At 38.3% G+C, this 26,260-nt stretch overlaps 1 protein-coding gene across 1 annotated transcript in view; it reads right to left on the bottom strand.

The window, feature by feature from the left end:
* The window catches only part of LOC106870719 (hypoxia-inducible factor 1-alpha inhibitor), a 41,677-nt gene extending 15,720 nt beyond the window's left edge, over positions 1 to 25,957 (bottom strand). The window contains exons 1-2 of the mRNA XM_014916887.3: positions 24,301 to 25,957; positions 1,826 to 2,070 (exon numbers count right to left, since the gene is read on the bottom strand). Of these exons, the coding sequence (XP_014772373.1) occupies positions 1,826 to 2,070; positions 24,301 to 24,408 (353 nt within the window). The 5' untranslated portion in view covers positions 24,409 to 25,957. The remainder of the gene's footprint in view (positions 1 to 1,825; positions 2,071 to 24,300) is intronic.
* Positions 25,958 to 26,260: the final 303 nt, after the last annotated feature.

Raw genomic sequence — 26,260 nt, forward strand, 5'->3', positions numbered from 1 at the left:
TTTGGTCATTAGCAATGACCCATGGATGTTGACCAGCATGGAAACGTCCAATGGCTTGCTCCCTCTGATTTCGAGTCAGTCTTAGCATGCTTGCTGTGTTCAGGAAACGAATGACAGACAGGCTGGTAAATTTGGGTGCTTTTCATACCCAATGAGTCAACATTTTGCACATGTATCATGCTTTCCATAAAGATGTGTTTGCGAGCATTACCATGTTCATGGAAAGTGAGCGAGCTTGAACCCTATATGCAATCCTTGTGTTTTCAAAAGAGAGTGGTGTTGTGGATCAGTGACATCTTCCTGATGTCAAATTACCTAGAAATGTGATAAAATCCATATAATCTCAATATCGTGTGTGGAACAAATAATCTTTTACAGTGCAATGTTGCTGGAGAAGTTGCTGATCCTTGGCCCAAAGTTTGTAAAGAGGTTCTTGACTTGTGGAAATGTCTATAGCTTGTGTCACTGCTAAAGCATTATGTCCTTGATACTTAGGTTTGTTATTTGTGCTATTGTTGCTATTTAGCACCAGGTCAGCCCCAACTGAGCAGATATATGATCAAGTGCAATTCAGCAATGACTACTTCATCTTAGTTTTAGTTATATAGTGTATCTAGAATCACAGTATTTCCTTTTTAACATTACTTCTTTTTGTAAGAATGTCAGGGAGAGATGGCTGCTGTTTCTAATAGGTTCAAGGTCTCGTGTTTGATCCCACTATATATCATGGACAAGTCTTGAGAGTGAAATTTTGGTAGATGCAAAACTTCTTGGAAGTAGATTGGCTGGTTTCTAGTTATAAATCAAAGGTCCATGTTAAGACTCCCTTGTACTATTTGATGGTACAGCACAATTTTGGAAGCAGCACAAAGATATTATCATTGACATATTTTACAGTATTGAGTTGAAATCCTACAAGACATATGTACAGCGTGGAAAGAATGGACTCTACCATAATACACTGACATGGACTATACCATTTCAGGTTATGAAACTCATCAATCCTATCTAGATATGCATCATATAAAAGGAAACATTTCTTCAGTGCAATAGAGTTTTTCTAAATTCCATCACCCCATCCCAAGAGGAACAATTCTGTGAAGTTAATGTGCTCCACTCCTGACTATATATGGTCACAGGTTCAGATCTTATATTCATCACATGGTAACCCCTGAACAAGGCACACAACTATGACTGCTCCAATTTACCTGACTAATACAAACAAAAACAGATTTCAATCTTATTTTCTGGTTGAGTGGTTAGCAGGGGGGGGGGGGGCATGCAGTATGGCCAAAGGGTTAAGCAGTTTGTTTCGCAATCACAAGGTTGTGGTTTCAATCTCACTGTGTGGTATTCTTGGGTAAGCTTTGTGAGTGAATTCTCAGTCACTTACTAGCTAATTTAATGAACAGGTGGTTCAGTTGGTCTGAATATTCATTGTAAAACCCAACAGAGATCCATTTATTTTTAATTAAGAAGGGCAGCAACTAGTAGAATCATTAGCATGCCAGACAAAATGCTTAGTGGCATTTCTTCCAGCTCTTTACATCTTTAAGTTCAAATTCCACCATGGTTTTCTTTGCCTTTCATCTTTCCAGGGTCAAAAATAAGTACTAGTTCAGTACTGCAATCTCCTCTCCTTTCAAAAGTGCTGACCTTGTACTTACATTAGAAAGAATTCAGGACATAAAGATATAAAAACAACAAACAAACCCACTGCATCAAGCATGGAAAACTGGAGTAAAACAGTGAAAAATGCTTTTTAAAGAAAATATAGAGCATTTACAAAATATTTTGAACGTCACCAATGAAGTCAAATACTTACTGTTTTTTTGAACATTGTGCCTCTTTTAATTTCTCTACAAACTCTGAGAATGACATTTGCATCTGAATTGTAGGTGGGACAAAATCTTTCTGTTGTGGAATTTTTCTAGATTCATAATATTTGAAATAATTATTGTCTGATTGATAGACTGTGAATTGTGTATTAGCCATGTTGTCTGACAAATAGTCTAAGTTCCAATGAAGAGCAGAGTCTACAAGATCAGATCCTGTTAAGACAACTGGTTGCTGAATAAAAAAAAAGAAAAGACAAAAGTAGACATTAATTCAGTTGGTCTATCGCAGTTTTTTTTTAAATATTTAAAACAATTTTAATTTTTTTGTGACTGAGCACAACTTTAATTTTGTAGTAGACAAGAAATTTGAAATTGTGACATTTATGCCTTTCACATGGATATCATAGGGTAAGTGAGACGAAATTGCTTTGACAAAGAATTGAACCTGCATTGTGGGTTTTACTTTCAAGAGACTGACTTCTTGGTTTGCAACATTTGCCTCTAAAATAATCAGCTCATAAATATTGATGTGTGTGCTTCCAAAATTAGGACACACTGATTACCTGAAACATTTTCAAAAACATAATCTTGTATTGGAAGTGTGTCAAGGGGAAGTTAGTCAATCTCGCTCTCTCTCTCTCTTCCCCTAACTCTTTCTCTTTCTCCAAGTACAACTTGCCTAAGGTCAAACACACACATACAAAGTGCAATAAATATCTAACCAATTTAAGTTGCATTAGTCAGCTCACTAGAACCTACAACCAGTGTTCAGTACTGCACAGCTGAAGGAATGCTTAAGAAATTCACTTGCCAATCACAACATAACTAGGTTCAATTCCAGTGTGTATTGCCTTGGCCCAAGTGTTATCTACCAGCAGCCTCAGATCAAACAAAGCCTTATGACTGAAATTAGATAGAAACTGTTCAGAAGTCAGTTGGATGGGTTGTGTGGTAAGAAGTTTGCTTCCCAACCACATGGTTCTGGGTTCAGTCCCACTGCATGGTACCTTGGGCAAGTGTCATCTACTACAGCTTTGGGCTGGTCAAAGCCTTGTGAGTGGATTTGGTAGACGAAAACTGAAAGAAAGCCATTGTGTGTGTGTGTGTGTATCTTTGTGTATGCGTTTGTCCTCCCCACCACTACTTGACAACCAGTGTCGGTATGTTTATGTCCCTGTAACTTATTGGTTTGGCAAAAAGAGACTGATAGAATTAAGTACCAGGCTTTATGAAAAAATAGTCAGTACTAGAGTTGATTCATTCGACTAAAAGTTCTTCAAGGTAGTGCCCCAGCATGGCCACAGTCTAATGACTGAAACAAATAAAAGATAAAAGAATTCAAAGGAAAACCACTGTCATACACTCTTTATGCTGACTCTACTTGAGGGTTATGATAAAGGTACACATATCTGTGGAATACTCAACCACTTTGGAACTTTTTTTTTTATATGTCCTAGTCAAGCAGACCTATGAATGTGTTCCAGCCATGACTATCTTCTATCCTTTTTACATCATCATCATTTAACGTCCGTTTTCCACACCTGCATGGGTTAGATGACTTGACTGGAGCTTGTAAGCCAGAGAGCTGCACCAGGTTCCAGTCTGTTTTGGTTTGGTTTCCACAGCTGTACTCTCAGTGTACTGGGTGCCTTTTATGATGGCCAAATTCTCTGACATACTTTTTTCCTAAAACCATAGGGTATGACTTGAGGGAAACTTTACTGCTATTTCTAACAGCACTTGCAACCTTACAGTTATTCTGATTGTGTATCAGTATGTTCTGATAGGGACCACAGTGATTAGAGCAAATGGAACTCAGTTGCATTGTATCAGTCTTCCCTCTGAATCTAGTGGATTGTGTACATCCTATTCAAGTGTGTGATGGCCTATTAAGGTATTTGATGCTGCAGTTATACTTATTTGTATGTTCTATTTTGGAGTTTACCTGGGACAGGTGTGATGGATAGTGTGCTTATGATGATGGTGTAATCGCCAAGCACTTGGTGTTTGGTGATGGTGGCGTTTTTGGTGGTAGCCATTGTGGTAATAAACCAGCTAACAAGTGAGCCACTTATGCTATCAGCAGACCTGTAAGAAAAAGCAGCACTGATGCTGGTGCCACATAGAAAGCACCCAGTACACTCTGTGGAGTGGTTGGTGTTAGGAAGGGCATCCAGCCATAGAAACCATGCCAAAATGGACAATGGAGCCTGCAACAATATATCTACCACAGCGATGTATTATTGTACTTAGAGACAAGTAAGAGCTGGCAACAGGTTGCTTCAATAAACTATGCCCAGGCCATACAAGCATGGAAAAATAAATGTTAAAACAATGCTGTTGATAATAATGATAATGTTGCACTGTGGAGTAGAGGACTATTGTTTCTTTTCTCCAGAAATGGAGATGGTTTGAGTGTAAAGCTAGCAACCTCTTCACATTGAAAAATTAATATGCTACAAAAACCATTTCACCAATGGCTAGATCAATGTGTAACACAACAGAACTGGCTAGGAATGAAGAATAAAGAAGAATGTAATTTGAGAGAGATTTGGCTCCTCTTTCTTTCTAGCAGGTCAATCAACTGCAGATTTCTGCTGATGAAGATCTGCTATATATATACTGACGGAGTGCTAACATCTGGATGGAGGTTAATAATAATCTAAATCTCAAAGACAAAAAAAAAGTTTGATAGGAATAATAGGAACAAGATCAAAAACAAAAGGGTGGGAGTAATTTAGATAAATGAGTGAAGAATTTCAAAGACTGATCTTGTAAACAAGTTGTTAGCAAGTTTCAAGATGAAGTCATTTCTACAAGTCTCTTCCATTACTCACCCATGTGGGCAGTGAAATTCTTCAAGAAACAGCATAAACAAAATAGAACATAAGAAAAAAATAGTTCTGAAAAGTAGATTAGTTGCTGAGTTTACCCCAAACAGAAGTTCGGTATAGAGAAAAGGAAAAAACAAAACAACTATATGCATTAAAAGGTTTGTGTTTCCTTGGTTGGAGTTTGTATAACTAAAATAAATGTGGAGAAAAATGAAGAACTGGAACTAAGTAGGTCAAAAATATTAGGTTGGCAACTCATAATGAATGAGATAAAGATTTATAATGAACCAAGGAGTCTGTAATTTAATAGTGAACTTTCATAAAACAACTGAAGTGCCAATGTGTTTGTGTGTATAAATAAGGTTCTGACATTTTCAAACGACCAGGCTGAACACACACACACACACACACACAGAGTTAACATAGCATACTTCCCAATCACATGGTTCCAGGTTCAGTCCTACTGCATGACACTTTGGGCAAGTGACTTCTACTAAAGTCTCAAACTGATCAAAGCCTTCTGAGTGAATTTGAAGCCCATTGTATCTGTCTGTCTGTCTGTATGTATGTATGTATGTATATCTGTGTGTGTGTGTGTGTGTGTGTGTATGTGTGTGTGTGTGTGTGTCACCACCATTTGACAACCAATGTTGCTGTGTTTACATCCCCATAACGTAGCGGTTCAGCAAAAGAGCCCAATAGAATAAGTACCAGGCTTAAAAAATAAGTCCTGTGGTCGATTTGTCCAACTAAAGCCCTTCAAAGCATTGCCCCAGCAAAGCCGCAGTCAAATGACTGAAACAAGTAAATATATAAATATATATATATATACATACATACAATTGATTTACAACTGTTGATGAAGTGTGAAGGAAATCACATTGAAAAACATAAATAAATAAAAAGAAATATATAAAAATTAGAATAATAAAAAGAATAAAGAGAAAATATACATATAATACACACACACACACACACACACACACAGAGGCGAAGAAAGAGAGACAGGTTATAGAAATGAATTGTGTTTTCGACTGGAAATGTTTTAGGAGGTGGAAGCCTGTTACTTATATAGAATTCTGAAGTGAGATTAGGAATGACATGATATTGACAGACGATAAAATATAGAAAGAAAAACATGATTAAAGGAACGTTTTCTGTTTATTTATAGATCATATTGCTATTCTACCCTCTTTGCCCGCAACCCCACTCCCCGCCCATTACTTTCTTTCCCTACTCAAACTTCCATAAGCTTATATATCTGTGGCAATTCTTTACTGAAACCAGCACGTGACTAACTTCAACACCTTCTTCCTCGCCGACACCTATCTCAGGTGTTCTTCACAGTACAAGATAAAGGGAGGGAGGGGGGAGAAGACAACACGAACACTGCGAGGGAAAGAGAGGGAGAGAGGGGGGAGAAGACAACACGAACACTGCTAGGGAAAGAGAGGGAGAGAGGGGAGTAGGTACAGAGAAAGAGAGGATGGGTAATATAAGAGAAAGTGAGACTAGAAAGAAGAAAACAGAAAGAAAAAGAGGGGAGGGTCGTCTGGTGGAGGGGGAAGAAACAGAAGGAGCGAGGGAAGGGAGAGAAAGCAAAGTATAAATAAATAAAAGCCAAGAAACTGCGCTTTACGAGAGAAAAGTTCAGCTCACCGTTGCCAACAAGATGTGTGTCTTTAGTCACGTAGACATTTCATTTACAGCTGTTTGTAAAAAAAAACGTCTAAACAGGATTTCCCTTTTTGTTTAACATTTCTGCTTGGCTTAAACGACACAATATCTACCACGTTTATAAATAAGTGTGTGTGTATATGATTTCGAATCTACTTTTAGAATTCAATAAATATTCTATTGTTATTCGGTAAAATAATACCCAAAATTAACGGTATGGATATATGTGTATGTGTGTGTGTGTGTGTGTTAACATACATATATGTGGGTGCGTTTATATATATATTTTACTGAGGCCATGCTACGGCATCGCCTTAAAGGGTTTTTTTAGTCGAAGAAATCGACCCCAGAACTTATTCTTTGTAAACCTAATACTTGTATTGGATCCCTGTGCTGAACCACTAAGATACGGGGATATAGGCACAGTAGCATCGGTTGTCAAGCGACGGCGACGGAGATAAACACAGACACACATACATACAACGGGATTCTTTCAGTCGCCATCTACCAAATCCGTAAAGAATATGCACACCCGGTATTTAGGGTTAGGGTTCGCCAAAAAACGGGTGGTGTGCATATTCTTTACCTCCCGCTATATATATATATATATATATCGTAATTCTACTTTAATTTCCAATCTGATTGCTATTCTACGTGCCCCATTTTGTTTTTATTTTTCTTCGAGTCGGGGGGTCGATAAAACAAGCATCAGTTGAGTACAGGGTCGACTTATTCCCTAACTGAAATGGCCGATTATTATCATCATCATTATCATTATCATTATCATTATCATTATTATTATTATTATTATTATTATTAGGTGGCGAACTGGCAGTGTCGTTAGCACGCGGTACTTAGGGGTATTTCGTTCGTTTTAAAGTTCTGAGTTCAAATTTCGCCGAGGTCGAACTCTGCCTTTCATCCCTTAAGAGTCGATAAAATAAGTACCATTTGAGCACTGGGGTCGGTGTAATCGACAAAGCCCCTTCCCAAAATTTCAGGCTTTGTACCTATAGCAGAAAGGGTTATTATTATTGGACTGAATTCCTGAGTTAAAACCCCGCTGAAATCAAATTTGCCTTTATTATTTTTTTTTTAACAATAAAAGTAAAAACTGAAGGGTATTTGACTGCTACATCTAGCAGGAGTACTGGCTACATGGAGACTCCCTCGTTGATTAATGGGATGTTATCGATTAGCTTTTATCTGCTCTTATCGTGATTCTCCCTCACCCCACAGTCTATTTCATCAGACAGTGTCTATCTACCACTAAATTATCCAATATGACCTATTTTAAAGATAGCAGGATGTAATTTAAAGGCGATCTTTCCAGTAAGTCGAACAACCGCGTAGTAGCCAACTCCAGTGGTCCGCACGGAAGGGCAGTGGTTAATAGAATTGGTAATAACGAACGGACAAAATAACTTGCGGTTCAATCTTTAATTTAGTTACATCTGTTACCAAGTTCAAATTTACAGCAGGGAAGATTTTACCTTTCATGCATCGGGGAACGTTAAAAGTAAGTATCACTTGATCGAATCGCCTATACCTGTGATTCTCAACTGGGGTCCATATAAAATTTTGAAGGATCTACGCAAGCAAAATAGTAAACTGGGACCACTGTAATCTTTTAAGGGCCCATGAACAAATTTTGCTTTAGATGTATGTATTGCAAGAAACAGTTAGGTTTCTTTCTCTCACGTTTTACATTGTTCAACCGACACTAGTGAAACAAAATAGGAATTTTGAAAGACATATCTCTTTTAGTTGTTTCAATCATTTAACTGTGGCCATGCTGGAGCACCGCCTTTAGTCGAGCAAATCGACCCCAGGACTTATTCTTTGTAAGCCTAGTACTTATTCTATCGGTCTTTTTTGCCGAATCGCTATGTTACGGGGACGTAAACACACCAGCATCGGTTGTCAAGCGATGTTAGGGGGACAAACACAGACACACAAACATATATATATATATATATATATATATATATATATATATATATATACATACATACGACGGGCTTCTTTCAGTTTCCGTCTACCAAATCCACTCACAAGGCTTTGGTCGACCTGAGCCTATAGTAGAAGACACTTGCCCAAAGTGCCACGCAGTGGGACTGAACCCGGAACCATGTGGTTAGTAAGCAAGTTACTTACCACACAGTATGAAACAAGTTTTTAAGCATCAAATGGTTGTGGGAGTCCACCAGAATAAAAGAGTAATGAAAGGGGTTCACGAATTAAAAGATAAAATGGTTAAGAAACACTGCTCTATACTAACATCCAAAATATGTGGTTTTGAGCAGTAGCCGGGGCGGGAAGAGGCAGGCTGCTCCGGGCGACGCTTTTAAGAGGACAGCACTTTTGGGTCTGCTGTAAAATACTGCAAAGGTTTGGGGCTCAGTGGTGGGAGGGGCAACCCCCTTTGCCACACATTTTAGCTACACCATTTGCCTTGAGTTCAAATTCCGCGCTAGTTGATAAAACAGGTACTACTCTTGGAGTGATTCGATATTATCGAGTCCCCACCCCATAATTTCTGACCTTGTGTAGACGCAAGAATATATGCCAGAAATTAGTCGAGAATCAGACACAATATTAAGATATTGTTCCGGCTCTTTACATTTCCAATCCAAGCCTTTTTCTCCACAACATTCTTTCATTCAAACGTCTTTAAGTCATTTTCTTTGGCAATTCTCCGCCGTTTTCTTCGCTGCCGACGCAGCCGACACATTTTTTCAGGTGTTATCGATAGAACAAGACGGAAAACAGAGGAGATACCCCGTGCACATTGAGTGAGCGGGGGGGAGGACAGAAAGGGAGGAATTTCGATAAAGTAAACTACATACCAGTCAAACAAGTACTAGAGTTGACTAAATTGACTTGTACCTCCCGTCTCCAGTTTTGCTGGTCTTTTATGTAAATAATTATAATTATAATCATATGTACATGTAGACCGTAGAATACAGATGGGAGAGAGAATGTCCTTGGCAGTAGCACCGTCTTGAATGCATTATAAGGCCTTCTGGCAAGGCAATATACTGAAGCCTGCCTGCAGTATTTATTGACAGTAAACCAAAGCAAACGCAAAATAGCATTGGATTTCTAGACACGTGCGATACTCGGGTAGCAACTCAATGTACCCATGCTTTAAATAGTAAAGGTATTATTCAATCTCATGGCGGTTCTTAATTCTTTTTGTTAACTATTGTTCTTTTATGCTCAATTTTTTTTTAAACTAGTCTCACCCGGATTTCTTTTCTTTTTTTTTTTTAATTTGTTCCTGTCATGTCATCCTGTATGACAAGGAAAGCAAATCATTGTTATTGTTTGTTGTTGCTGTTGTTAGAGAGATGTTTCTCATTGAAATTCCGGCTAGTCACAGAAAGAGAAAAGATTAAATTGACTCACACTGACCTCCGACACACGACGAGACGGTGTTTTGTTTTTATGAAATTAAAATGCCTGGCTTGTACAAAATGGAGGGAAGATAATACGGTATTAATGTCGTGCAGTTGACATCTTTTCACTTGCAAGGTCTTATCAAAATAAATATTTGGAAGGAGGGGATAGTGTGTGAAAGAGAGGGTTATGTTACAAGAAAAAAAACTAGCAATAAACAGTGATGGAATACAAAATAAATAAAATGAATGGGTTCGGTATTTCTGTTCGACCTTTCATGGATTGGTTCCTCTCAGACCAATTATGGATTAGATTGGCCACTCTGGTCGTAATCTCATTCTAGTTTCTATCCAAATAAGGGTGTGGCCCAAACCAAGTATCCTTTGGTATGTTTGTTCTGCTATAATTACCCAGGCATATGTGTATATATGGAGTAACTTTACATTAAGGAGCGAAACGTACAATTTCGTGTAAATCAGACCACCTCATGATCCCAGCAGACAAAATGGAAAAGGTGCATCCCCGGAGGGAGATGCGCTGGGCGCTGGAAGTTACTCTGACTCACGGAGCTCGCACTTGCGAACAGCCACCTCCGCCCTGATAACGGAGAGCAGGGATATGGTTGGGGGGGCGGGGGAGACGAGAACACCGGACAGCCTTGACAGACCGAATGCGTGATTGAAACGGTTATAATAGATGACAGTTTAGTCTGACCAGCGAACAGATGGCATCTGTTATATCTTGCAGCAAACTTCAAAGCGATCCAGCATCTGAAAATAGGATCTAAACTGCCTGCACTGAGAACAGCCGCCCAGTACCTGTGCCCGATCCAATCTAAAACTTAGGATTAATCCCAGTGTATCGGAGCCCCAACGAAATCAGATTTATAACTCATCCTTTTCCTTTCTAAGCACGAGGTGTTGGTTGTTGTGGATAGATCTGCCAAGAATAGCGCAGGTCTACATATATGAGAGAATTTACGAAATAAACAACAGACGAGGACATGTGGTGTAAACAACAAATGGATGTATTAGTTTAACGCTCGGGAATACAGAAAGTCTTTAACGTTTCGAACTACGCTCTTCAACAGAAAGAATACGGAGAAAACAAGGAGAAAAACACGGAGACACCCGACTATAAGCATCACCCTGTTCGTGATCGCCTCACACAAATCTGCGTTCAGTACATTTGACTGCAGTGCTTGGAAACAGGTTGTCGCGAAATTTGTCGATGATGCTCTGCTTGTTCGCATCCGTTATCAGCAGCGTCATCACTCTCCAGCAATCATAGCTAGGAATGTTCCAAAGTTTGCTGCAAGTTGTGATGGACGTCTGCCAAGATAAGAGAGAACAAGTTTGGCAAGGTCGCACAGCAGGCCTCCTAAACCAGACGATTTATCCCTCGCATAATCAATTACCGCCAACTGTACCTGAGCTATTTCAAAATTCTACAGTCTCTGTCAAAGGAGACTTAAGCGCTAAATTCTGCCGTCGAAGCCCTCCACTATCCCAACCAGTTAAGGGAAAACACTGCTGGTAAAGGTGCACATCTGTCAGGAATCGAATATCACGACCCCATCGCGTTATGCCACATATCTAATAGTAACTTTGTTAACATGTTTGTCTTTGCCAACTGAGATCATCGAAAGACTCTCGCCCGTTTGTATATATAAAAGTATGCGTCTTAACCATCATAACGCAACCTTCTATTTTCTCCGGTCGCGATATCTTATATAATATTTGTTCAAGGCCACAGATTTTAGAGGGAAGGTGTGTCGGTAGTCCATCGGTGTCCAACGATGACAAAGCCTGTGTTCTCAGCGATGAGAGCGCATGTGACTCCGCTGTCCAAAGCTGGAAAAGTACACAAGCGCTCTCAGGTGTCACAACGAGTCTGCTGTCTGGGTTGAAGCGGACGTTACCCTGCGACGTCTGTCTCTTGAAGAAGCGAGACTCTGTCGTCGAAAATAGCTACTACTCGTGAGGTGAGAGGGACGGTGTAACAGTTCAAATCGTCACTAGTTCTGTATTTATCGACCCTTCCATCACCCCACAAAGAATGAAAATCAAAGTTAATTATAATCAGATTTGAACTGTGCTGTAACTAAATAACGATTCTGCCAATCAACCACTCCATCTGCTAGAAGTATTAGCTAATTCTCCCTCAAATCACACACTGCTATCTTAAAAATGAGGAACGGATACATTCGGATAATTTAGATACCCAATGAGTTTCTGAAATAAAAGATGGGACTGTCATGGTTGGAGTACTGGCCAATCAAGGACTAAAGAGCAACAACAACAGTGCTTCTTTCGTCACTTGAAAGAATTTGAGTTCAGAACGTAACAAGATGGAACTCATAAAGCATTCAAATGTCATTTAGTCATAGGTCTGTCTGCTGGCCTATGGCTAAACAACGAATATTTCCAATTAAATGTGATTAATACAATGTTAACAATATGACTTATTTCTTGCGTCCTGAGTTCAAATCCTATCGAGGTCGACTTTGTTATTCACATACGAAAGTAGTGGAGCCGATTTCTTCAAGGAACTGGCTATGTAAATGGACTCAAGAAAGGAATGGTGACAGTGCGGTCCCACAAATCCTTTCAGCACCAATGGACACAACAAAGGAGACTAGGAATTGATGACTAGTTGGTAGCAGACTATATAGAAATACTGATTATAGTGAGTATAGATGGTAATTACTGAGTTTAAACAATTCATCATCATCAACAACATTTAACGTCCGTTTTCCATGCTGGCATAGGTTAGACGACCTAACAGGAACTGACAAGGCCAGGTGCCATAGTTGTTTTGGCTTGGTTGTCCTTGTTAATGCCAACCACTTTACAGAATGTACTGGGAGCTTTTTACAGGTACAAGCAACAACACCAATGGGTTTTTTTACGTGGTATATTGGTTTTTGTTCAAAGGTGGAATAAATTGATTTGGGGAAAAATAAAAGTCTAACATACAGTTCACCACCAGGTCCAGTCCTTGTTGCGGTGTGGTAGCTTTTGTGCCTTAAATGACTCCCGAGAGTTTATGTCATTTGAGGGCAACCGATCCCTTAGTAGGGCATTCAACACTGAACAGATCAAAAGATAGGTGCTAAACTAATATGGACAACCTCTTTTCAAACGTAAAAATGAATTTGTGTAAAGCGAACGCCTCTACATAGAAAACGAAAAAAGCAAAGTCAAAGGGCATAGATGATAATTCAAAACGAACAAGACCTGAGAGGGAAAGGTTTGACTTCAGGGAGATGGGACACAGATGAAGAGTTGAAAAAACAGGGATCCAACTGGAGAGAAGCAGAAAAATCAACCCAGTGGAGGAAAATCGTTGGGGGCCTATACCTCATAGGGAACGAAAGGCTAAAATAAGGAAAAGTATCCCATACAGAACACATTTTTGTTTTTCGTATTGACTCATCTCTTTTACTAAGTCAGTTTTCAAGGACAGAGGGATGGAGGGAGAGGATAACTGTAATGTAAAACGGCAGTGTATTCCAAAGGGTGATTCAGGTCGCCCACCTGTCGTTCGAAGGTACCGTGTTGGTAGTAATATAAAAATGTTAAAATAGATAATATTGATATAACAGATGGTAGTGTACGTCAATAGATGTCACTTCAAATGTCGTCAGAATCCAACAGGTTGGGCGTGGGCGTTGGGATTCTACCGTACCAACCACATTAATCCAATGCATGTTGATATAGATTGGAAATCGATTAACTCAACATCCCCCAGTACTTGATTGACACTTCATTTTATCGACCCCCGGGAAGAAAGAATATAAAGTTGGTATCAGTTGAGATTTGAACTCAGAATGTCGGCATTTTCTCAATCGCATTTCGATTCTTGCAATCCAAATCCATACCCTTCGTCTTCTAAATTATTTGTAGTATTAATTATAACTGGGTTTTAACTGTCGGGTGAAAGTTTAATTTCCATTCAATTATCTCAGTTTTGTTCGTTTGTTCACATACAATTGCATTCATGTACACACACACACACATTTGCGATAAATCATTCATGACAAATTAAAAATACCCTGTTGATGTTGAAATTTCAATGAAGGAGCTTTGGATCTATGTTAGAATCCGGCTCTTTATTGGCAAGAGATCTTGAAATAAAACTAAATAACACACACACACACGTGTATATACATGCATACGTGTGTGGGGGAAGGCCGACAAAAAGGAATATATACATACTTCAGAGAAAGAAAAACGTGTAGAAATATTTTAATACTAAATTTCTTCAGACATCATGTGATTACAAGTTACCTTTAACATTTTTTTGCCTTTTTTTCTATTTTGATATGTGGGCAAAGCAGTCCAGTAAATTTACTGGAGATCAGTGTTTGGTGTGGAGTGCCATCAAGAGATTTAATAGAATCGATTTTCTTTGAAAGTACTTTTACTTGCCAAGTATACCGAGACATGCTACACACGTCCATTTTACCTGCCATACATGCACTTCGTGGAAATGAAGAACTTTTTTCTTTACAACATGACGGTGCAACGCCACACTACTGTTGAGACGTGCGAGCTTACCTGGATAAGCATTTGCAAATACAGTGGATAAGATGAAGAGATGAAGCAGTTGATTTTCTCACATATTCTCCTGACTTACAGACTATCACTTATGGGGCGCCCTAAAGGATGTCATGTATCGCAGGTAACTGGCTACACTGAGGACCCTTCGGGAAGAAATTGAAGCTGCATGTGCAGTAATCTTACTGGACACTTTGACCAATGCTGCCCAAGCATGAGTTCGCTGAACTAATAAGTATCTAGAATCTAATGGCTTTGAGCGCCTCCTGTAATAGAAGTTACAGGTAACTCGATTTAAGCCCGTGATATCTGACACGCACACACACAGATTTTATATATATATATATATATATATATACGAGGGGGTGCTGTAAAGTTCCTGGCTTTGGGCAAAAGAAAATACAGGAGGATCAGTTAATTATGATTTTGTTCAACATATTCCCCTCTCAGATTCACACTTATTGCAGCGGTCCTTTAGTTGTTTCTAATCCCTGTAACACCCTTAAACTATACTATCTTGTTCGGTCATGCTGGAGCACCGCTTTGAAGAATTTTAGTCGAACTAATTAACCTGAGGACTTATTCTAGTGGTCTCTTTTGCTGAACCGCTAAATTACGGGGACATACACACACAACGGGCTTTTTCAGTTTCCTTCTATCAAATCCACTCACAAGACTTTGGTCGGCCTGAAGTTATAGTAAAAGACACTTGCCCAAGGTACCAGGCAGTGGGACTGAACCCGGAAAGGTGTGGTTGGGAAGGAAACTTCTTACCACACGGCCACGCCTGCAGATAAATAAACGTATTTTTTTGTCTTAGTTAATAATTAAGCTGGTTCCCATGCATTTCCCTGAAGAAAAGATTACATTCTTATCAACATCACCTATTCTTATGGAAAGTATAAATTGTAATCTTCGAAACATATGTTGGAAATAAAAGTATTCAGTTAACATATGCGTTTTACTCCATTTACTAAATTTATATATATATATATATATATATATATATACACACACACACACACAAATATTATTTTACTAACAGCAAACCACAGCATGTATTAGTCAGAAATGGGACCCTAGGCCAGTAAAACATCCGGACAAATATTGTGTGTGCCCAAACCTTGAAGACGGCACTGCTGAAACCCGCTCCCAATGGCCGCTATCGACACACTAGATTTTACATACTGCATTTGTGCCTGTGTCATGGTAAACCTTGCTATAAACTTGTTTTTTCTGCTACTTAAGGCGGCAAGCTGGCAGAATCGTTAGTACACCGGACAAAATGCTTAACGGTATTTCGTCCGTTCTTATGTTCCAAGTTCAAATTCCGCCGAGATCGACTTTGCCTTTCATCCTTCGGGGTCGATAAATTAAGTACCAGTTTCGCACTGTGGTCGATGTAATCGACTCATCCCCTCCCCCAAATTGCTGCCCTTGTGGCAAAATTTGAAACCATTATTTTCCTTCTACCTGTATCCAGAGTAATATGAGAACCAACGATGATATAGGATTGCCAACATTTCTCGACAGCCAACACACAATACTTCACTTCGCACCGAGCGGTGAAAACCACATTATTTATATTCACAATTAAATGGGAGTCAAACCAGTTTGTTCGAATTATATTTCCCACACTTTTCTACAATTGGACAACGAGAAAATAAGAATTTATTTATAAAACTATTCATGTATTTGTTTTGCCGCGATTTTTTAAAATATAATTTGCATTAAAGAAATGAACTCTATCTGGTTGAACGGTTAAGAAGTTCGATTTACATCCAGGTGGTTTCGGTTTCAATCCCATTGCACGGCAACTTGGGCAAGTGTCTTCTATTGTATCCCCGGCCTGACCAATTCCTTGTGGGTGAATGAAGTACACAGAAACTGTGTGGAAGCCGTCATATATATGTACATATGTGTGTGTGTGTGTCTTTGCCTCACGCCTACTGTTAGACAACCAGTGTTGGTTGTTTACGTCCTCGTAACTTACAGGTTTCGGCGAAAGAGACCGATAGAACAAGTACCAAAGTTTTAAAAAAAATAAGGGTAAATTTTGATCCATTCACCCGCACGATTTTCACTAAAGAAAAAAAAAAACTCGGATTTTTTGCGTGGAATCAAGTATCCTGCTGCAAACTCCTTATTTTTGTTCGGAAAAAAAAGGGGACCCCCATATCCCGGAATCATTGGAAATCCGAGTTTTGGGGGGGATTATTTCTTAGTGAAAATCGTACGGGTGAAAGAATCAGATAATACCAAGTACTGCGGTGAATTTGGTCGGCAATGCCCCCAGACCAATCACCGAAACAATTAAAAGGAAAAGATAATGCATGATCATGTTGAAAAAAATGCTTTCTTCAAAATTTTTGCCATGCACAAAAAATATTACTGATAAAGAGTTTTCCACTTTGTTTTCTAAACCATTGGTTTTAATACATTTTATAAACGTCCATGCGAAATGCATCGGCAGTTTTTGCTTTTAAAATCTGATCTGTCGTGCAACCAAGATGGTAAAAACAGTGAAGACCATGAAGGTATCGGCATACAGGACAAAGGACATCAGTTTGTATTTTATCAGTGAGACTGCATTGTGTGGCCGACACATACGTATCAACCTGGATATCAACAGATCTGTAAATTTCACCATTAATACCAGCGGCAATATAGTGCTAAATTCAATTCTTTCAGCGAGTAAAGTTACCTTGCTAGCATCACATCCAGGTGAATATATCCTTATCAACACCACGCAAACCAAAAGCTGTTGACTCAGGCCGAGTAAATTCATAGAGATTCATTTTTAAGGGGATAAGAATGTCTGCAATGAAACATCGTGTGGTGGTAGTACGCTGTTGCTATAAGGAGTCACAACGAACTGAAACAATATGGTATTGTAATGAGCACAATGGTTTTAGTTTGTGTTGCCGTGATGCCAGAAAAATGCACAGCACAGGCAGAAGGTTAGCCCATAAAGCGCTGGGATTTGCACTTACATAGCACGGAGACCTTTCATCTGACTCTTCCAAATCTTCGTTAAAACTGTATTGAAACCATTGGTGGATTTTTTTTTTTTTTTGTTATCAAAGCAACTGGTCGCACACCACCAGGTTTAACGGAACCTACTGAAGCAAGCTAGTATGATCGCAGCATTACCACGGACGATGGCGAGCCTAAGGCGTTGGGAAAGCCAAATAGTTAAAATATCTTCTTAGTATACAACAGTGGCAAGTTTTACATCATCTGAAAAGTCATTATATATATATATATATATATATATATATATATGCTCGAAATGTAAAAGACTTTTTCACTTTCCCGAGCGTCAAACTATAACACCTGTCTTCGTCTTTTGTTTTTCTATGAATTTCAATTACACACACTGGCATTTATTTATTTATTTGCTAATTCGAACAAAATGTACGCATAAACAATTCGTTTTTCTTATCGCTGTAGATTTCTTTTTTTTTTTTTTGCGGGGAGGGGTATGTGCATAAATTTTGATATTTGTTTATCTTCGAGTTAGACAAAAAGAAAAAGAAAGCTGTTGCTAGCCGAAATGATACGAGTTGCAACTTGACAAAATAGAAGTGAATCCCTGCAATGAAGGATCGCCAAGAATTTCACCAAGTTAGAGTGGAGGAAGGAAATGGAATTATTCAATCAGACATTATATATAAATCAATCTTGTGATTCTATCAATCGTATTTTTTTTAAAATTCGTTTACAGCCTCCAAACATTAACAATCGAAAGAACCCCTACGTGTCGTTCGAGCCGCGACAGATAGCAGTTAAATCTTTCACAAATCATACTGCAACCCTCTTTTAAAAAGGGGAACGGCGACACACGATAATGTCTCCTTAACAAAAAGAAAAAAAAGAAAACAATGTTCATGGCTACATTCAATGTAGATCATTTCATTAAACTGTATCATTATAATGGTCGTTTGAATCACTTTGTTTCAAAAATTCATATTTCTATATAGCATCCCAGAAGTTAATTAAAGTCAATTGGACAAATTTTAAAAAGGATTGCCAAACTTATATACTATAGGCATTTATTATCTTTTACTGCTACATGTCTATTAGTGTTACTAATAGTCATTTAGCTAATATTGTGAGCTAACGCCATACATGTTAAGTCACATGCAAACTAGAAATGCGTAAACGATACGTTTATATGCTTTGGTTCTCTGCTGTTAAATTATGTGTTTGTTTCAATCGTTGGTGCTAATTTATTTAAGCGTAGAATTTTTAACCACCCACTGCGAACTCCCTATGTTTTTCTGTTAAAAAAACAAAAAGCAACTTTTCGGCTTTATATGTTTTCAGTATGAAAAATTCAAAAACCGTTTTTTTTTTAAGTCAAGCGATGCAGGCATGGGTGTGGAGTGAAGAAATTTGCTTTGCAACCGCGTGGCTGCGAGTTCAAACCCACTGTCGGCACCAAGGGTATCTCCTATTAGACCTGGGCTGACCAATGTGAATTTATGAAGTTTTTATTTTCATATAAAACATAAACATGTACATCTTTTAGAACATTGTCATTTATAAGATTTTACTGGCAAATTTTTGAATTAACATAAACATTAATTTACATGAAAGAAAATTAACGGAGAACTTTCATCTGACTCTTCCAAATCTTCGTTAAAACTGTATTGAAACCATTAGTGGATTTTTTGATTTTTTTATCAAAGCAACTGGTCGCACACCTCTAGGTTTAACGGAACCTACTGAAGGAAGCCAGTATAATCGCAGCATTACCACGGACGATGGCGAGCCTAAGGCGTTGGAAAAGCCAAGTACCCCCACGGGCATCACCTGACACGTCGGTGAGGCAAGCTGCCAACGTTGACAAGAACTTTGCTGTTAGTGGCCCAGTTCCTCCGAATGTCACAAACACCATAGAATGGAAGAGAGAATTCTGTCATGTCACAGTACTTCAGGGTTTTCTTCCGTTCGGCTACGGAAGCAGTGACCTTCCCATTAACTGCAGGATGTGAGAGGGAGCAAAGGAGTTGAAAAAAATTCTTCAGCAATAACAGAAGAAAAAGAGCTTAGGTTAATATTTTAAGTTCCATTTTAAGACAGCGAGCTGGCAAGATCGTTAGCACGCAAGGTAAAATGCTTAGCGGCATTTCTTCTGTCTTCACCCGAGTTCAAATTCCGTCGGGGTCTACTTTGCCTTTCATCCTTTTCGGGTCAATAAAACAAGTACCAGTTGAACACTGGAATCGAGGGAATTGCTGGCCTTGTGCCAAAATTTGAAATCAATATTTTAGTGTCATTTCTTTCGCATCTTAAAATAAGATATAACCAAAGCTTATCTGTATGCCTTTACCTAAAACGAAATTATAATGTCAGATATATGACACTCCAATAATAGGATTATTAAAATGTCGAAACGCTGTTAAAGCTGTGTGTTTGCATTTATAAATATTTTTTTTTTAAAGTGTGCACTTCAATCGTATAAACACATTTGTTTGCAGTAGTATTTAAATGTTCAAGGGTACGTCAGGGCAATAGTAATGCTTTCATTAGTTTGAAAGCCAATAGAGCTTATTACATGATATTCGTGTTTTTTTATCCATATAATTAAGATATAATTACATTTATACAGCAACTAGACTGAGAATTCTTATTGTTTTTTAACAGTACATTTTATATTGCTGCTTAGCGACCTGGCAAACTGTTTAGCAGCATTTCGTCTGTTTTCACGTTCTGGGTTCAAATTCTGCCGAGGTCGACTTTGGCTTTCATCCTTTCCGGGTCGATAAAATAAGTACCAGTTGAGCACTGGGATCGATGTAATCGACTTATCCCCTTCCCCAAAGTAGCTGACCTTGTGCAAAATTTTGAAACCCTATTTCGACTACAAAGGTTACAAACGGCAGAATCGTCAACACACCGGACAAAATGCTGAACGCTACCTACTCTGTCTTTACGTTCTAAGTTCAAATTCCGCCGAAGTCGACTTTTCCTCTCATCCTTTCGCGGTTGGTAAAATAAGTATCAGTTGAGTACTGGGGTCGATGCAATCGACAAGCCCCCACCACCTCCACACCAAAAAAAAAAATTAATTTCAGCCCTTGTGCTTATAGTAGAATTACTATTACGATTGATATAGTGGTGAACTAACAGAATCGTCAAAGCGTCGGAAAAAAATACCTTGTATTTATTCCAGCAATTTACGTCTATAGTTCAAATAGCACCAAGGTATATTTTGTCTCTCAACCCTTCGAGGTCGATACAAATAAAATACCTGTCAAGTGCTGCAGTCGACGTAATTCTACCTATTGCTTAGCCTCAACTCACTAATCTCGTGACTAAACCGCAAACCTTTATTAGTTATGTTGGTTGTGACGGCGGATTGACAGAATCTTTAGTGTTCTGGCAGTTATTTCTTCCGACTCTTTAACGTTTTGAGTTCAAATCGCGCAGAGGTCAAGTTTACCTTTCGATCTGCCTGGAGTTGATAAAATAAAGTACAAGTGCTGAGAACCGATAGAATCGACTAACATCCCCTCCTCAAAACTGCTGGTTTTGTGCTCAAATTAGAATAAGTTATGTTCTGTTGTTACCGACTCTGGATATCTGGTTTTCAAAACATGAATGCCCGAGGACCGCATTAAAAAATACTATAGAAGTTAGTGAAGACAGGGGTAAAAACTGACGTCTAAACCAACATTAACTTCTTAATTAAAACGGAAAGGACAGTTTTCAGGGCCGTATAAGAATGAGTATGTTTAAAATTATCAACATGACACCTTATTCTAGATACTAGACTTTTTCTTTTTCCTAATCAAAATTCTCGTTTGAATAAAAGAAATATTCCATGATTAAATATAGACTTTTCGATAACATAGATCTCTGATATAAGTTCAATTTCACACAAATTTTGGGAAGGATTGTAGACAACAGTACTTGAATGATACTTATATATTATCGACCGGGAAGTTGATCCATCACCACTACCCATGTAAAATTAGAAATTTTTCGGTAATGTGTACATGCGACTCAGTTTCCATTCCTGGTTGTTCGTGCGATTTACTAAAAACTAAACTAAATTCGATTTTTCGAACGTCAAATAGGATATTACCGAAATTATTTTACAAGGTACATAGCTTTAAATACCGTTTCCATTGGTATGATAGTTATTGTACGATCAGCATGCATCCAGGAATAAAACTCCTGATGACAACTGGCGATCAAACTGATCGAAACGTATAAAATAATTTTCTTTAAAAATGAAATTCGAAAAATTATAAACTCATAAAAAACACAGACATTTCGATCTACTTTGATTTTAGTTTTTAAAATCAAATATCCGAAGAAAATGAGAGAATGTGTCCATAGTTTTTTTTTTTATTGTACGTTCCAGTTTTCACTGCTGTCAATCAAGATGAATCTCTCAAGAGATAAAGGCCCGAATCAAACAAGTTAAAATTATTCAAAGTTAGATGTAACTCAGTCCTAACATCCGTAATGTTTTGGAAGGAGAAAAAAATTCCACAGTAACATCACACACACACACACACACACACAAACAAACAAACATTTCCCACTTATGTCGAAGGTATAAAATAAAAGCTGAATATAATCAAAAGCAACATCACAATGAACGAAAGAAATATATGCAAAATCTATAGATATTGCTAGAGCAGGGGTTTTCAAACTTTTTGACTTGCGGACCCCTTTATATTTCAGGCTAAACGCTTATGAAATTTATACATAAATATTTGCTTAAAATAACATATTTTTACATTTATCCATTTAACAGTATTTAACAAATAGGTTTATTGTCAATTAAAAGATTTCGATTAAAAACCATATATAAAATCAAATTGCCCATAAAAAGTATTTGCTGTTCACGGACCCCTTGTCTTGTCCTTGCGGACCACAGTTTGAAAACCCCTGTGCTAGAGTGCATAAACAAACAAACAAAAAAACACCAGCCGAGGAAAGAAAAATGTTTATACACATGCACACAAACACACGGTCTGACGAAGCCGAGTAAGCCAAAACTTCGAAGTCACTGTCAACCTTTTCCTTGTAAAAGTTTAATAAACATGTACTACTCTGCTAAAATAAATAAATAAATAAATAAATAAACCTACCGATAAATCTAATCTTTCAGTTTTATGTTAGTTTTATGTTACATCTACGCTATTCTAATTGACAAAAGTGAAAGTGAATTCTAAACTCAAAGATTGCCCATTCCAGATAATCGACGTCAGGGCTGATGTACAGTTCGAATTGTAGATCGATGTTTGTAAGGAGCTTGTGGGCAGAGACAAGCTACGTGGAGTGGGCAGAGGGTTTAATGGTGGGTCTGTAAGTGATGATACACAGTAAGGATGTCAGGGAGAAGGGTGAAAAAGTTGGCGGATCGAAGATCTAATTTGAGAGGGAGTTGCTATGTGGGGACCACAAAGCAGAGACTGCTGTAGTACCTTGGAATACGTGGAGAGGAAGAGCAGCAGCATGTCGCATCCTTTTGCTCTTGTTTACATAAATATGTGATGCAAGTCAAGGAAGTGTACTATTACAGCCGAGCACTAACAGCTGTATCATGCTGGTATGGCCGAAAACATCATCATAACACTACCACTCTAAATACCTTGTAAAAGAAAATACCCTGTAAAATCGATATTCCCCAAATTAAACACGGACTTTATGGTCATCTAAGGCGTGATATACTACTCGCATTTGACTCCTATTTTGAGGTTATTCGTAGAGGAGGGCTGCTGTTTAAAGTAAACGTACATATATAAATAAACATGTCGCAGTTCGAAATTATCTTGACATTTTCATGTTCTAAAAGATATAGTTAGTGTGTAGGAGTTAACTGCAATGTTGGTGGTCTGTAATAGTAAACTGAAGGAGAATTTAGAAAGTAGTGGGAGAGCCAAATTCATGTGTATTTTATGAAACGAATATTTTGGGAGTTACATGCAGTGTGAGTTTGAAGCGGGTGCTAAAAAAATTAACAACACAATAACAGTGAAATTCAAAAACGGAGCTGTCATTGCAGGAAAAAGAGGCTATGTGCATAAATGTTTACAAACGACTTAAGAACGTGGGAAATTAAGCTAGTGGGGGTGGTCAAGTGGTTTGGACACAAGAGTTAGCATCCAACTACTGCATATATCGAGTCAATTACTAAACAAGGTGTTTGATCTTAATCGATGAAGACATCATTTCATTCATATAAATGTGCCATCAAAACAGTTCAAAACTATTTCATAAATAAATACACGAACATAATTAGCCGCCGAATCTTTTAATGAAAACAAAAACCGAATTTAACGATAAAGTTTACTATTGCGTAAGAAAACAAGGAAGAAATTGTACTAAAAGAATTGACACGAGATTCAGAAAGGATTATTGGTGAATAACATGGAATCAATATGGAATTTCTAATTCACAAATATTTAAAGAAATTGACAGAAGATGAATTACGAATACCGATTAATTTGATACACAGAAGAAAGAGAGAAAAATAGTCAAGTGAAATCACAACAAACAGCCACTCACTAGCATTTAAGACTAAACAATTGTGTTATTTAGTTGTTTTTTCTGGAAATACTCCAAAACAAATGAATGAGTGAGAAAAAGATAATTTAATTTGCGTTTTAAAAATAATTCAATGCACAGCCAACATTATATAGCTTCTATTAAGGAAACTAATTTAGTCGAGTAGGTGTTGGTTGTTGCGTCTATGAAATGTTTAAATATTAACTGAGTTTAAAACCGGCGACAGGTCTTTCTCGCTCGTCAGTGTGTATATATGTGAAAGAAAAAACATCACACGAGCTTTTCTGTAATCGTTGTCTGATTCTAGAAATAGTCATTTTAGTGGCAGTGAACAGTCAGCATGTTAAACCTACTAACCGGAACTATATTGTTCTACAGCAATTGCAAACTAGATGACGAAATAAGAGAAAATAAATTAAACTGCCAATTTTTTTACGTTGTTTTAATATTTACCTCAGCGGATATCAGTCTCTGCGCTTGTGGATCATCGTATGGAAGTCGTGGAACTTTGGATAAAGGAAACTTGTAGCGATGCGGTGGGTCTCCTGCTTCGGCTGCCATCGTTTCGAATATAATTAGAATAAAGCCGTAACTGCTTTCTCACTCAGCCGACCACAGCACGATTTCCACATAGAAAGACACTTGAAAACAACAACAAAAACAAGAGAAAGAAGGAGAAGCAGTAAGAGGGGGTAAATCAGACTTGAAGTAGCAGCAGGAGCGGATGGGAAAAGAACCAGCCTCGGTTTCATTGTTATTCCGTCACAGCACTCTAAGTGTAAACACAACTTCTAAATGACAAAAAAAATCTGGGGTTCTACACAGATTCATGAATGAACGTGCCCTTCACGTATCTCTCCCCCGATTAGCCTCTCATCCTTACACTTGTTTAGTTAGTACTATCAAGGTACAAGGTCTTTTTCTCTCGTGTTTCTACTATATTGTGTAAACTTAGGTCGCTCTAAATCGAGCAGACAGACATATGCCATGCTGGTTGTCGACCGTACGGCTAGACACAACCCACAGATCAGTTGTAGGTATATCATGCCTCTGCTATGCAATGAGGTATCGTTTGACAGGGGTAGAGCCAGGAATTATTGTGACAGTCTGGGTACATTGTAGAAGTCAACTCCCAAATGATTCGATTTCGAGATCAGGTTTTGATACCCGATATAAAGTACCTTTTCTTCGCAATCAGCTTTTTAACACTCATGGATGCGGCACAGTCACAACGACATCCCATTTTTCATTCTACTATAAATTTCAGGCGCTGTTCCTAGTTAAAGGAAAATAGAGTAAATCCTGCAATGTGTGTGTGTGTGCACGCGCGCGCATGTGTGTAGATATAATTATAAGTATTACAGTTCTATATTTAAGAGATGAGGAATTATTTACATTATTTACATTATTTACATTTGACGGATATTTCTCCTCATCTTGTTTGTTGTTAACACAACGTTTCGGCTGATATACCCTCCAGCCTTCGTCAGGTGTCGTGGGGAAATTTCGAACCTGGGTTCTCATTCCTAATGTTAGGAATGAGAACCCAGGTTCGAAATTTCCCCAAGACACCTGACGAAGGCTGGAGGGTATATCAGCCGAAACGTTGTGTTAACAACAAACAAGATGAGGAGAAATATCCGTCAAATGTAAATAATGTAATTATAAGTATGCTTTGTATTTTTTATTTCATTATTTAGTTGTGGTGGAAGGGCTATGTTTGCGATATAGACCCACTGAGTCCGATGACATTGGGGTTAATGTTCATTGTGTACACGTTAAAAGTTAACGGCAGCATGATAAACATGGGCATCTTCTGCGAAGTAAGGACTGAAAAGCGATGAGTATGGGACAATAAAGATAATGAGAGGAGGGGAGACTAATGAGTTTGCCAAAGTAGAGGTGGTGCGAAACCATCCCAGGCCCGATGAACAGGGAAAGTAGAAACGACAGCTGGGAGACAGCATATTCATGGCTCGGGCTGGAGTGTGTTGGTGAATGACTTGATGCCAATCGAATCGCCTGGTGCTTTGGGGAGATGGGGTGGGGGAGGTATTTAATTTTTTTAAATGCAATGTAGTAGAGTGTCTCTATGTGTAACAGCCGCGTCGTTCCTTTGTGGGTCTCAATTAAACTTATAGTGTAAGTAGTTGAGGGGTTGGTAAAAGTATTTTCCGGGTCTGTAAGGGAAGGTCAATCTTTTTGAGGAGGTTACGGTTGAAGATATGAAATCAGTGATTGTGGGGCGTGGTCACAGTTGTCACAAGGAGTGTAAGATGTGGAGTTGCAGACAACACCAGGTAATACAATCAGAGGGGCGTTAGACAAACAAGATAATGCATAAGTGTTTGTAATTGTTATCTGTCGTGTATTGTGCACTTCGTTCTTATTATTAATTGTAGTTACTCTATCG

This window comes from Octopus bimaculoides, chromosome 16 (assembly GCF_046866305.1).
Source record: "Octopus bimaculoides isolate indiv1 chromosome 16, ASM4686630v1, whole genome shotgun sequence".
Classification (NCBI taxonomy): domain Eukaryota; kingdom Metazoa; phylum Mollusca; class Cephalopoda; order Octopoda; family Octopodidae; genus Octopus; species Octopus bimaculoides.